The 13,413-nt window shown below is 41.5% G+C and overlaps 1 protein-coding gene across 3 annotated transcripts in view; it reads right to left on the reverse strand.

Annotated features, from left to right (window-relative positions):
- Positions 1-13,413, reverse strand: part of bmpr1aa (bone morphogenetic protein receptor, type IAa) — a 155,591-nt gene that overhangs the window by 26,296 nt on the left and 115,882 nt on the right. For all 3 annotated transcript variants that reach the window (XM_038782693.1, XM_038782694.1, XM_038782695.1), the window contains exons 5-6: positions 2,531-2,630; positions 1,054-1,153 (exon numbers count right to left, since the gene is read on the reverse strand). In XM_038782693.1, the coding sequence (XP_038638621.1) occupies positions 1,054-1,153; positions 2,531-2,630 (200 nt within the window). The remainder of the gene's footprint in view (positions 1-1,053; positions 1,154-2,530; positions 2,631-13,413) is intronic.

A 13,413-nucleotide genomic window follows, 5' to 3' on the forward strand; every position in this document is an offset into this window, starting at 1 on the left:
GGAGGCCATTCAGCCCATCACTGACCCACTTAAGCCCTCACTTCCACCCTATCCCCGTGACCCAATAACCCTTCCTAACCTTTTTGGGCACTAAGGGCAATTTATCATGGCCAATCCACCTAACCTGCACGCCTTTGGACTGTGGGAGGAAACCGGAGCACCCGGAGGAAACCCACGCAGACATGGGGAGAACGTGCAGACTCCGCGCAGACAGTGACCCAGCAGGGACCGAACCTGGGACCCTGGCGCTGTGAAACACACAGTGCTATCCACTTGTGCTACCGTGCTGCCTCCACATCCAAATGCATCTTCCACCAATTTTGCCACCTCCAGCATGATGTTACCACCAATGGACACTCAGGTCTAGTTATCTATCACCCCCAACACGCAATCTTCTTCCCAAGACACCTTCCCAAAACCATAGGAGATTAAACATCTGACTTTTTATCTCCTCACTGTCCAAGGCCCCAAACACTCCTTCCAGGATAAACAGCAATTTATTTATACTTCTTTCAATTTACTGTATTCCCTGTTCATAATGGCTTTCTCTGCATTGGTTGGATGAATTTTTCCCAGAGGTATTAGACCAGCAGAAATCAAATTCTGACAGTTAAAGCCCTTCACCTCAACCCTATCCCCTTCATCCCTGTAGCCCAGTAACCCCACCTAACCTTTTTTGGACACTAAGGGCAATTTAGAATGGCTAATCTTCCCTAACCTGCACGTCTTTAGACTGTGGGAGGAAACCGGAGCACCCGGAGGAAACCCATGCAGACACGGGGAGAACGTGCAGACTCCACACAGACAGTGACCCAGCGGGGAATCGAACCTGGGACCCTGGCGCTGTGAAGCCACAGTGCCAGCCACTTGTGCTACCGTGCTGCCCAAAATCCTAAAAGTAAGCAACTGCCTTAACCCGTTAACTTTCTTCCAAAAACTAGGGATATTAACTACACCTCTCGAAGTTATATTAGTGTATAGAATCATAGAATTAACCAAGGGAGCATGTGCGACATTACTTCTTCTTTGAAGCATATTCGAATCAGCTCTTACCTGAAGTAAAAAGCAGTTGTGATTATGATCAGGACAAAGATGCAGACAATCAGCGAGATTAACAGGCCTAACCGGTGGACATCACCCTCAAATAGTCCACCTGTTTGCAAAAGAAACTTTATGTTATAAAAGTACCAAATATAACCCCCACAAATATTCTAACGGCAATCAGAATGGACATCACTTTAGATTTACCAGAATTAGTTTGACACAAGTTCCAAGGCGCTTGCCTCAGGTGACAAGAGCATTTAGCAAAATATTTCCACAATGGTTATGACTAGAAAACTAATCACAATTAGTGACAATTAAAATCAATGGCCAGAAAGGAATAAAAAGCATTTATTTGTAAAATCAATAGCCAGCATGATGGTCAGTTATTACTTGGAAAGGAATATACATTGACAGTTTTTCTTATACTGTGAATGTGAAATTTATAATGCATAAAGCTGACATGTAATACGTTGATATAGTGCAGATTTTATTGAAGCAATGAATGTTACGATTCTAGTATAAGTACTGTTCTACAGTACATCCCAAGAAAAATAAAAGCTATGCAGATCTCTATTGCCTTAAATACACAATCCTATCAATGGTGTAGCTGTAACATCTCAGTTTAGCATCAAAGAGGGGATGTTTCTAAGCTTGAGCCAACGCTACCTTCCCTGCTAGATCACAAGTTGCTGTTAGGTTTTACAAGTTAACTATTAATAATGATATAAAAATCAAAACTACATAATAAATGTAGAATGTGGCTTTAAATGTGAAGCTGAATTATATTCATGGACTTGATACAATCAGACCAATTCCTTGACCTGAAGGCTAATCTTGGTTTCGACTCTCCGCATGCAATGATATGAGCAGATGGTTAGTATTATCTGCATTGCTGTACAAAAATTTATTAGCAATATAATTTCAAGCTATTAAAGACAAATAAATGTTGCACTGACTGCAGACCCAACATCATCCTTCAAATAAGCATTGACCATGTGTTACCCATCACTCGTCTGCAAAGTCTCTGCCATAGTGTTTCAGAAAAATGCTGCAAGGATAGCACAGACCACACACTTTGCAATAGCCAAAACACGGAAAAGTAAATGCGATTCACAGCAGCAGAAATTAGCACAGTGCCAATCAAATTAATCTACGTAATATTTCAGTTGAATGCAGACTGTGACAGAGCGGGTATAAATCCTGGATGTCGCCGTTTTAAGGACAGATGTAAAAAAAACTGCACTAGTGCAGGCATGCCAACTTTTCAAGTAACAGGTGGTGAAATTGAAGCTGCCAAAACGCCGAACCTTAAAATTAGCTTAAGACATCAGAGACACAGTTCCAAATGCAAGGTATCAATAAAATATTCCAAGTTGGATTTGGAATTTTTACATCTTTTCCCAATTTAAATAGTATATTTTAGTCTTTTTTATTGGGAGACAGAAGTTCAGTTACAGAAAAACTGCGAGCTCCATCTTCAGCTTACCTGAATTGGAAATTGGAGTAAGTGTTGGGTACAAATCTTTGTTACAGAAGTCAGTGTTACAGCATTCAATAGTTCTCCGTTTTCTCACTTTTGTTGAATCCTAGAGGGAAAATAAAGTCCCAGATAAATTTCCAAACCTAGCTTCCTGCTTGGTAAATAGCTGAAGTTAGTTGGCATTCTGTGATAAAAACCAAGATTTTGCAACTTACATTAATTCTTACAAGAACGAAAGATTTTCAGCAAAAAAAGCTTCCCTTTTCTTCTGCAGATTAATTTCAGTATTTAATAATTTTTTTCCGGACATGGGAGCCACATTGGGTCAGTTGGTCAAAGAGAAAGGAAGAAAGAGGGATAGTGAGTTGGAGAGGTATAGAGAGGGCATTACAAAGCTGAGGGTGCAGGCAGCTGAAGGCACCAACAGTAGAATAATTAACATTGGGATGTTCAAGAGGCCAAAAGTGAATGAGTGCAGATATCTGAGATTGTGGAGTTGCAGGCGATTATAGAGATGAAGAGGGGCAATTACAGGAAGGAAATTGGAAATGAAGATAAGAGCTTTAAAATCAAGGTGTTTTGTTGATTAACTGGGAGCCAATATCAGTCGGCCAGCACAGGGGTGATAGGTGAATGGGACTTGACTTAAGTAAGGATATGGACAAACGTGCACACGGTCATCTAGTACAAAACAAGTTTCTACCTCTTGAATTAGCAAATGTTTACTTCTTCGGAGACCTATCTTGACAACTATGCATTAGTTAAACATCATCCTTCACTGGACATATCTAACTGTGTAGCTTACACATCTGATGGGAACCCAAGCAATTTTACTGCTATGTATACAAAACAAAATTGATTACTTCACTGACGAGCTGACATTGGAAGATATCCTTAACCTGCCTTCACGTGAAATTCAACCTTATAGGTAAAATATTTTGAATGCCTAAATATGGTCCTCAGCTTCATATTTCTTGATCTTTATTCCAAAGCATTCTGACAAACTATTCCTTCTTCGAAAAGAATCTAGTTCCCTGGCCTCCACATCTAGAAACTGCAGCCCACTCAAACCAGATTGCCCATTTTTTTTGAGTTCATAATAATAGTGAGGCAATGTCAAAGAATTCAACTGCTGACTGGGCAAACAGCTCAACAGCGCTTCTTTTAAAATATAATTGCAAGTAGTTAGATTAGATGTAGAAAAAGCACCTATCCTTGAGCAAACTGATTCTGATGCTGCAAGGTGACCGGATATAGGAACACTGAATGCACATGAATCCAGTGCTAAATGGAGAGAAACCCCTGGGTTACAGGAGTAAGTGTAATGATCAGCCAGCTGAAATTTGATGGCAACTGAATGGAATCTACCTCCTCTCCTAATAAAATTGAACCATATACTTTCCCCCTCAATCTTGCTAGCCTTGTTGGTTATTTAGAGAGCAGCTTGTATCATTCATAAAACAAAAACTGGGGCAGTAAAGGGGATTAAAACGATGATTGAGAATGTTCACTTTTGCTACTCATACTTGTGTAACAATGTGTTCATTTCTATAAACTTAAAAAGCATACATTTTATTGGATGATTTTTATTTCAGACAGTAGGATATATTAATTTTTGAACAAAGGTATTTACAATAAAATTATCGTTTTCAGAAATTGTCATAGAACATAAGAACAAGGAGCAGGAATAGGCCATCTGGCCCCTCGAGCCTGCTCCGCCATTCAATGAGATCATGGCTGATCTTTTGTGGATTCAGCTCCACTTTCCGGCCCGAACACCATAACCCTTAATCCCTTTTTTCTTCAAAAAACTATCTATCTTTACCTTAAAAATATTTAATGAAGGAGCCTCAACTGCTTCACTGGGCAAGGAATTCCATAGATTCACAACCCTTTGGGTGAAGAAGTTCCTCCTAAACTCAGTCCTAAATCTACTTCCCCTTATTTTGAGGCTATGTCCCCTAGTTCTGCTTTCACCCGCCAGTGGAAACAATCTGCCCGCATCTATCCTATCTATAATACCAATATAGGAACCAATTACACTTTTATTAAGACATTGTTTGAAATAAATAAGACATAGGAGCAGAATTAGGCCACTCGGCCCATCGAGTCTGTCCGCCATTCAATCATGGCTGATATTTTTCTCATCCCCATTCTCCTGCCTTCTCCCCATAACCCCTGATCCCCTTATTAATCAAGAACCTATCTATCTCTGACTTAAAGGCACTCAGTGATTTGGCCTGCACAGCCTTCTGCTGCAAAGAGTTCCACAGATTCACCACCCTCTGGTTGAAGAAATTCCTTCTCATCTCTGTTTTAAAGGATCGTCCCTTTAGTCTGAGATGGTGTCCTCTGGTTCTAGTTTTTCCTACTAGTGGAAACATCCTCCCCACGTCCACTCTATCCAGGCCTCGCAGTATCCTGTAAGTTTCAATAAGATCCCCTCTCATCCTTCTGAACTCCAACGAGTTTTACAGAGGTAATGGGCGCCTGGAACTCGCTGCCGGAGGAGGTGGTGGAAGCAGGGACGATAGTGACATTTACGGGGCATCTTGACAAATACATGAATCGGATGGGAAGAGGGATACGGACCCCGGAAGTGCAGAAGATTTTAGTTCAGATGGGCAGCATGGTCGGCACAGGCTTGGAAGGCCGAAGGGCCTGTTCCTGTGCTGTACTTTTCTTTGTTCTTTGAGTACAGACCCAGAGTCCTCAACCGTTCCTCATACGACAAGTTCTTCATTCCATGGATCATTCTTGTGAACCTCCTCTGCTTGAATACATCTCCAGCAAAAACTGAAGATATTAAAAATGATCCATGAACATGCCATATATTCTTAAAATTTTTTGTACAAACAAAAAAAAAGGTCATTCGGCCCCTCGAACCCTCTCCGCCATTCAATACAAATATGGCTGATCTGATTGCGTTTCGAATTCCACATTTCCATCTATCCACAATAACCTTTGATTCCCTTGCCTGACAAGAATCTTCCTACCACTGTCTAAAAAATATTCAGTGACCCTGCTTCCACTGCCTTCTGAGGCTGAGTTCCAAAGTCGCACAATCCTCAAGAGAAAATAATTATCTTCAGCTCTGTCCTATAAAGGTAACCCCTGATTTTAAAACAGTGCCCCATAGTTCTGGACTCACCCATATTCACCTTGTCAAGACTGTTACCTTACATACTTCAAACAAGTGAGGTCAAAGGAAACGTTGAGGATTGAGAACAAGTCGGGGTCAACAGTATGAAGCAAAGTCAAAATATGTAGACCCAAGAAAGATGCTGGCTACATCTCTACTGATCAGCAACATGGGAATAAGAACTTCTGTATTTAATGAATTGGACAATACTCCATTTTCAATGTACTATATAGGTACACTGGAACTCTGTAAAAGTGTTTTCATTCAATGACAAAAGAAAATTTGTTTAGTAGATAAAAATTCCCGATTAAAATTCAGTACATGCGCCAAAATTGCAAGACAGGTGAATGTATAGAATTTTATGGCTTTGTTACATCCTTTTAAAATCAGTGATCAAAGGCTAATTTGAACTTTGTTACATCCTAGTTATGCAACTAAGTAAACAGTCAGTAACCAATTACTTTAAAATTTCATTTATAGGATAAATGCTACCTCCTAATGATTTTTAAATTCTTACATACAAGAGTCTGTAAATATTCACACTATTGAACAAACTCATGCACTGTCTTTAATGGCTTTGCCACCGTTAGTGAGTTACACAGTGGAGACATAGGGATAACATTTCCACAAGGTTCTCATGCTCTCGACCATAACCTCAAAACAGATCAATGGGAGCTCCAAAGAATGTAAACAGCTGTTTTGGTGATAACTCTCTCCTTTTCATGGTTCTCCTTTATTTATTGTTCATCCTTTTGAGGCGAACAAGATTACGTTAATCAGTTGGGGTGTTTGATAAGGTTCTGGTGGGTACGTAGGTGATTGCTAAGTCTCAGCAGTCCAATCTATACCCAGAAGGTTTTGCTGCAAATAGGTCAAGATACTATAGTGATTGAGTTTTGGATGAATTGGACGAATGCTGGCATGGTACTTCCTCTCCTGGCATTTTCTCTCTGCCTCTAATATGTGCTTTCTTCCAAAGGAGGCTGCATCGTTTATTTGGTTGCGTTGGATGCAATGTTGCCAGAATCCATAGAATCCCTACAGTGCAGAAGGAAGTCTGCACCAACCCTCCGAAAGAGCACCCTACCTAGGCCCACTCCCGCACCGTATCCCCATAACACCCCATGCCACCTAGCCTGCACATCTTTGGACACTAAGGGGCAATTTAGCATGGCTAATCCACCTAACCTGCACATCCTTGGTGAGCTTCCCAGGACTCCTAAGCAAAGCCTTCAGAGTGTCCTTACAGTGCTTCCTTAACACAACTCAGAATCAAGCTCTCCATAGAAGATTCAATTTGGTAACCAAGTGTCAAACATTCTGGCTACACAACAAGCTCAACTCAGTTGTGACAGTCTCAATGTGGTGTGCATGCTTGGAATGTCAGTGTCTAGTATTTTGTCATGTTATATATTCTTCGCAAGTTTCTGAGCCAGCTCAAAAGAAAGTGGTTGAACTCCTTGGCATGATCCAAGTACACAGTCCAAGCCTTGCATGCGCAGAACAAGTGGGTAGGACTATTGCTATTTAGCGGTTCCGTTTTGTAGGCAGACTTACTCCTTATTATTCCCAGATTGATATTTGATAGCCGCCAAAGGTTACACCTGCTTTAGCAATTCTTGCATGAGTCTCGTCATCGATAGAGACAGCTCAAGAATGTGCTGCCTTGATCAGTGAAGGTGGTCCACTGCTGACAGGTTCTGATCATGGTCTGAAGTCTTGGGCTTGAGATAGGGCATTCCTGGAGCTGGCTAGTACATTACTTCAGTTTTTTTCATGCTAATCATTAGACAAACGTTGCATGCATTGTAAAACAAGTCCATGCTAAAATTGTAGCCACTGTATGCTAGTGTATTGACAATATGCAGCCATGATAGAGGCGATGTTTCCTCTTGTGGGGCAATCTAGAATGAGAAGTCCTTGTTTTAGGATAAGGGATAGCAGATTTTAAACAGAGATGTGGAGAGAGGAATTAGACAGATCTTTAATTAGTAATGGATTGAAGGGTAATGGCGAATGGGCAGAACAGTGATTGGAATAGATGGGCCACTTTGCATCTTGGGCGATCTTCTATTTATCAGGTGATTTCAGACTGTCATATGGAGAGTAAAGCTGATGTAAATTTGAGGCCGCTTAACGGGTCTTTGTCTACTGCGATTGGCACTGCCCAAATCAATTTCACATAGTAGGTCCTGCATGCAAAGAAGACTCATCCCACGAGTCTGACTCCCACAGATGAAAGTGTTGTATCGGACTTGCTGCTCCACATTTAAAAGAACAAAAACATATGGGTCCAACATGAGGAGAGAAAAGTGGATTATTGTTGCCTGGTTTCCAATGTAATGTGCAGGTAATGAGGAGAAGCGAATTGAGTAAAGTTATATGAAAGTATTTATTCAAAAGAACTCCATATTTTAGAAAGATGTGCTTAGCATGATGATGTTAATAAAACATACATTACAGTCTGTTATTGTTTTGACTTCCTGAAGGGTTACTTCAGGTTTTCATCCCCAATTGGCAGAAGGTTTGGGAATCAGAGGACACCTGTTTAAGGTGAATGGCAAAATAAGCTAAGACTCAATGTGGGAAATCTTTCTTTTAAACACAGGCAATAGTTAGTATCTAAAATGCACTGCCTGGGATGTGATGGAGGCAGACTCAATCATGACATTGAAAAGGGAACTGGATAGTTATCTGAAGAGAAAACTGCAGGGCTACAGGGAAAAGGTAGGGGAGTGGGACTAGCTAAACTGCACCTGCAGGGGAGCCGGGACAGGCAAGATGGCCAAATGATCTCCTCTTTTGCTGTAATCTATTGTGTTGAGAGAGCAATTCATTCAAAGTAGGTGCCTTTAAAAATGAATTGGAAAGAGATTGCACAAAAAGTGCGCACGAGTCATAAAATTTATGGTGCAGAAGGAGGCCATTTGGCCCATCGAATCTACACCGGCCCACTTAAGCCCACACTTCCATCCTATCCCAGTAACACCACCTACCCTTTTTTCGACACTAGGGGCAATTTAGCATGCCAATCCATCTAACCTGCACATCTTTGGACTGTGGGAGCAAACCGGAGCACCCGGAGGAAACCCACGCAGACACTGGGAGAACGTGCAGATTCCGCACAGACAGTGGCAGTGAATTGAACCTGGGATCCTGGAGTTGTGAAGCAGCAGTACCAACCACTGTGCTACCGTGCCGCCCTTTATCGCCAGGGTAATTGCCATTTCTCTGAATGACACAAAGTTTGAGGTTCAAACATTTATACACAACAAAAAGTCTATACAGACAGGCCCCTCCTAATTTTAACCCCAATTGGATGCAGTACCAGGTTAATGAAATATTAGAGTGTATTTCAGGTAACATGAAGCCCTACAGAAAACCAGCACTTTAAAATATATATTTCCTCTCAACATTTAAGCATTTAGACGAGCACTTGAAACATCATAGCATACAAGGTTACAGTCCATGTGCTGGAAAATGGGATTAAAATAGATAGGTGCTTGATGGCTGGCGCAGAAACGATGGACTGAATGGCCTTTTGCTGTGCTGTAAAACTCTAGGAATATAAGCAACTTCTCTTTGGCATGGTACCTGGAACTCATTACGCTCTATGAAACACAGAAACTGACAACACTTGTTTTTGAAAGTGAGTCATTAAGGTGGAAAAGTATTCCATTCCTATTAATCAGATCCCTTGATGAGGAAGAAAAATCAAAAAAATATAAACAAGAAAAAATTATTCTGCAACTTGTTCCAGGGCTGAGCTGTGGACAGGTATCACATTCTAAGTGCCTGAGGGAAATATCAATGTTTTTTAAAAAAAAGTTTATCACCAAGAGAGGTTGGCTGAAGAACAGTATGTACAGTCATGCCCTTAATTGGGGAAAAAAATAATTGGATACTCTAAATTTATTTTAAAAAAAGGTATGGACAGCAGGGATTTGGACAAGGCCAAGTCCATGGAGGATGCGAGGTGGGAAGCTAGCCAGGAGCTCACTGGAACAGTTGAATCTGGAGACAACAGAAGTACAGATGAACTGAGACGGGCAGAATCAGGTGATGTTCTAGTGGTGGAAGTAGGCAGTCATGTAGCAGAAACGGGGGTCAGAAATTCTCATCGCTGGGTCAAACAATAGTGAAGGGTCTAGGTTCAGCCTTATCACAGTTGGGAGTGGGGAAGTAATCTGGGTGGCTTTTATTTGTCCCAATAATGTTGCAATAAAATATCAGCACAGCAACTGGTTAATTGATGCTGCTTATGATTGCAAGGTTCCTGCAAACCTGATTTGAAGTAACCGAACGAACAGAAGCCTGGGATGTTAAGCATGGAAGAGGTAAAGGGGCAGGTGTTACACCTTCTGCGATTGCAGAGGAAGGTGCCATGGGTGATGGGAAAGGTGTTAGGTATGGTGGAGGAGGGGACTAGATTATCTCGGAGAGAACGGTCTCTGCGGAATGCTGACAGAGGGAGTGAAGGGAAGATGTGTTTGGTCGTGGCATCACGCTGGAGTTGGTGAAAATGGCGGAGGATTATGCTTTGCATACGGAGGCTGGTGGAGTGAAACATAAGAACAAGGGGGACTCTATCCTTGTTCTGGGAAGGAGGGGATTAGAGTCAGAAGACAGCTTACAAACTACATGTAAAAAGATAGTGTACCATTCAGCTGTACAGGGTGCAAATGAACACAGGTTTTTGAGAGTGGAAGATCCAACACAATGATGATAATATTAGAAGAGCTAGGGAGACTAGAATGGCGCTGTTGTAATACGACCATGTGAGGGAAGAGACGGTACAGTACGATGATCAAATTTATGATTTATATTAAGGCAATTAAATGTTTTGAAACGTGGTTACGGTTATTATTTAGGCAAACATAACAGATTGTGCATAGAGGGATCCTTCAAGAGCAAATGAGATAAATGATTAATCAGTCTCTTTTGGAGGCTGTTGTCTAAAAGATAGATGTTGATCACATTTGTACAAGCCTACTCTTTGTCAAATAGTAATATGGGTTATTGCATCTGAACAGGCAGACTGGAGCCTCAGTTTATCTTCGCAGAGACAGCACCTCCAACGATAAAGCACTTCCTCAGTACTACACTGAAGTTGTGCTGTTCAGTATATAGCAGTGTGGTACTCAGTGTGATGTACAACATCACAGGGAACATTATATGACTGTATAATGCACAGAATTAGACGGAAAGCAGATGGTTACGGGTGCATAAACTCGGAGCCTTGAATGATGCAAAATCCCAATGTTTAGTATATTCAAAGGACAGCTGAGTGTGTCCAATATGAAATTCCTTAGCATATAGCTGATTAGCTCAGATATTGAAAAGTGAACTTTCACGGCAAATTTCATATTGCAGGAGGACGGACAATATAACCAGATTTCCTTTTAAATAGCATTTATTTTAAAGAATGCTTAATTTATGCCAGCTGTGCGCGTAGTCTATGTGGGGTACTTTTCAGTGGGCACTGTTAATTGTAATGCTGTTTTCTTGGAGTGCAACTGGACGGAATCGCCTTTCCGAACGAGGATTACGTGGCATCTTGTTTAAAAGCAAAGTTCACAACTTTTTGAGATGAGAATGCTAAAGCCATTGCTCTGAGCATGAGCTGAGGCAAAACTTTAAAAAGCTCCATTACTGGATTATAAACTTATTACAGGTATATCAAATAGGAATGCAAGAGTCATGCAGAAAGCCATGCTACATGCTGCAAAACACAGAAAGGTTATGGCACAGCAGGACGCCATTCAGTCCATTGTACCTCTGTCAGTCAAAAACAGCTATCCAGCCTAATTCCACACTTTGACCTCTCTGCTAAGGGAAATAGTACCTTCCTTTCCTTTCTATTCTAATCAGGTTTGGACATTGCTGCCCGTCACTAACTAGTCCATTTTCATCCAAATGTGCATATTTCCTGTCCCTCAGTATCTTTTCCAAAAGCTTCCCCACCACTGATGTCAGGCTCACCGGCCTACAATTTGCTTGATTATCCCGGTTTCCTTTCTTAAACAAGGGAACAACATTGGCTATTCTCCCGTCCTCTGGAACCTCGGCAATGGTCAAAGAGGATGTGAAGATGTCTGTTAAGGCCCCAGCTATTTCTCCCCTTGCCTCCTTGCCTGGGATAGACCCGGGACTGGTCTACCTTAATGCAATTTAGGATACTCAACGCTTCCTCTTTGATTTTTTATCTTCTCAAGAGCGTTCCCTGACCTCAACATTCGTCATGTCCTTTTTCCTGGTTTATACTGATACAAGGTACTCTAAGAATTACATCCACTTCCTGTGGTTCCATGTAAAACTTCCTTCCATTGCCCTTGAGTGGGTCTACTTTTTCTCTTGCTCCTAATATATGCATTAAAAGCCTTGGGATTCTCCTTGACCATGCTTGCTAAAGACATTTCATGGCCCCTTTTAGCCCGCCCAATTCCACATTTAAGTTCCTTCCTACTTTTACTATACTCCTCAAGGGCTTTTGTCAGTTTTTAGATGCCTAGACCTGTCGTCTGCTTCCTTTGTCCTTTTGACTAAGCTTACAATGGATTGGGCTTTTTCTGTTTTTTGTGGATGGAACATGCCATGACAATTTCCATATTGTGCAGTGTTTGTGCTGCGCTGTAACAGTTTGACTAGGGATGTGGCTAGTTCTGAAGCACGTCTTCATTACTACAACTGGGATGTTAATAGGGCCCAAGGCCTTCTCTGTGTACCGTGCCTTCATGATTTCTTGCTATTGTGTGGAGTGAATCAAATTGGCTGAAAACTGCCATCTGCCAATTTCAGAAACTAAGCTAACTCAAAAGTATTAAGAAAAGTCTCCAGTATTAAATTCAAAAACCTCAATACAGTACCCAGGCAAGGAACTATTTGGCAGGCAGATAGATGTTTATTGCTCGTAGAATCATAGAATTTACAGTGCAGAAGGAGGCCATTCGGCCCATCGAGTCTGCAGCGGCCCTTACAAAGACCACCCTACTCAAGCCCACGTCTTTACTTTATCCCTGTAACCCAGTAACCCCATCTTAACCTTTTTGGACATGAAGGGCAATTTAGCATGACCAATCTACCTAGCCCGCACATCTTTGGACTGTGGTAAGAAACCGGAGCACCCGGAAGAAACCCACGCAGGCATGGGGAGAATGTGCAGACTCCGCACAGACAGTGACCCAAGCCTGGAATTGAATCTGGAGCTGTGAAGCAACCACTATGGTACCGTGCTGCCCGAACCAACTGTCCAGCCCACTGAGCTAAACCAGCATTGATAGGAAATGGCGACCAAATGAAAAAACAAGAAATCCAATAATTGGGAACGTGGTATGGTGGTTCTAAGTTTAATGGAGAGCCATCTATTTTAAAATGGTAATGGAACTAGGGTTATGAAATGCTGATTAGCCTAGCAATACTGTAACTGGATGTTTACCTAAGGCAAGTTGGTAATAATGGAGAATAGAGTGCCAAAAGTTAAAGCAAATACAATAAAGTAAAAGTTCAAAAGAGGAAACGCGGTGAATTTCATACTTACAATCTAGAAGGTAAACTCACGTAACAAAAGTAATTAAGAGTGACTTCTGAGAAGGTTAGTTCAGTAAGGGAAGATTAAAGGCAAAACCAGTACATCAGATGCAAGTTGAACCCTGTGCAAGGGAGCTGTTTTGAGACTGCAGCCCACAGCAAGAAGCTGGGTCAACCCCCAACATGCTGTGCTTGGAGAAAGCCTGTTTACAAACCAATT

Source organism: Scyliorhinus canicula, chromosome 22 (assembly GCF_902713615.1).
Source record: "Scyliorhinus canicula chromosome 22, sScyCan1.1, whole genome shotgun sequence".
Classification (NCBI taxonomy): Eukaryota; Metazoa; Chordata; class Chondrichthyes; order Carcharhiniformes; family Scyliorhinidae; genus Scyliorhinus; species Scyliorhinus canicula.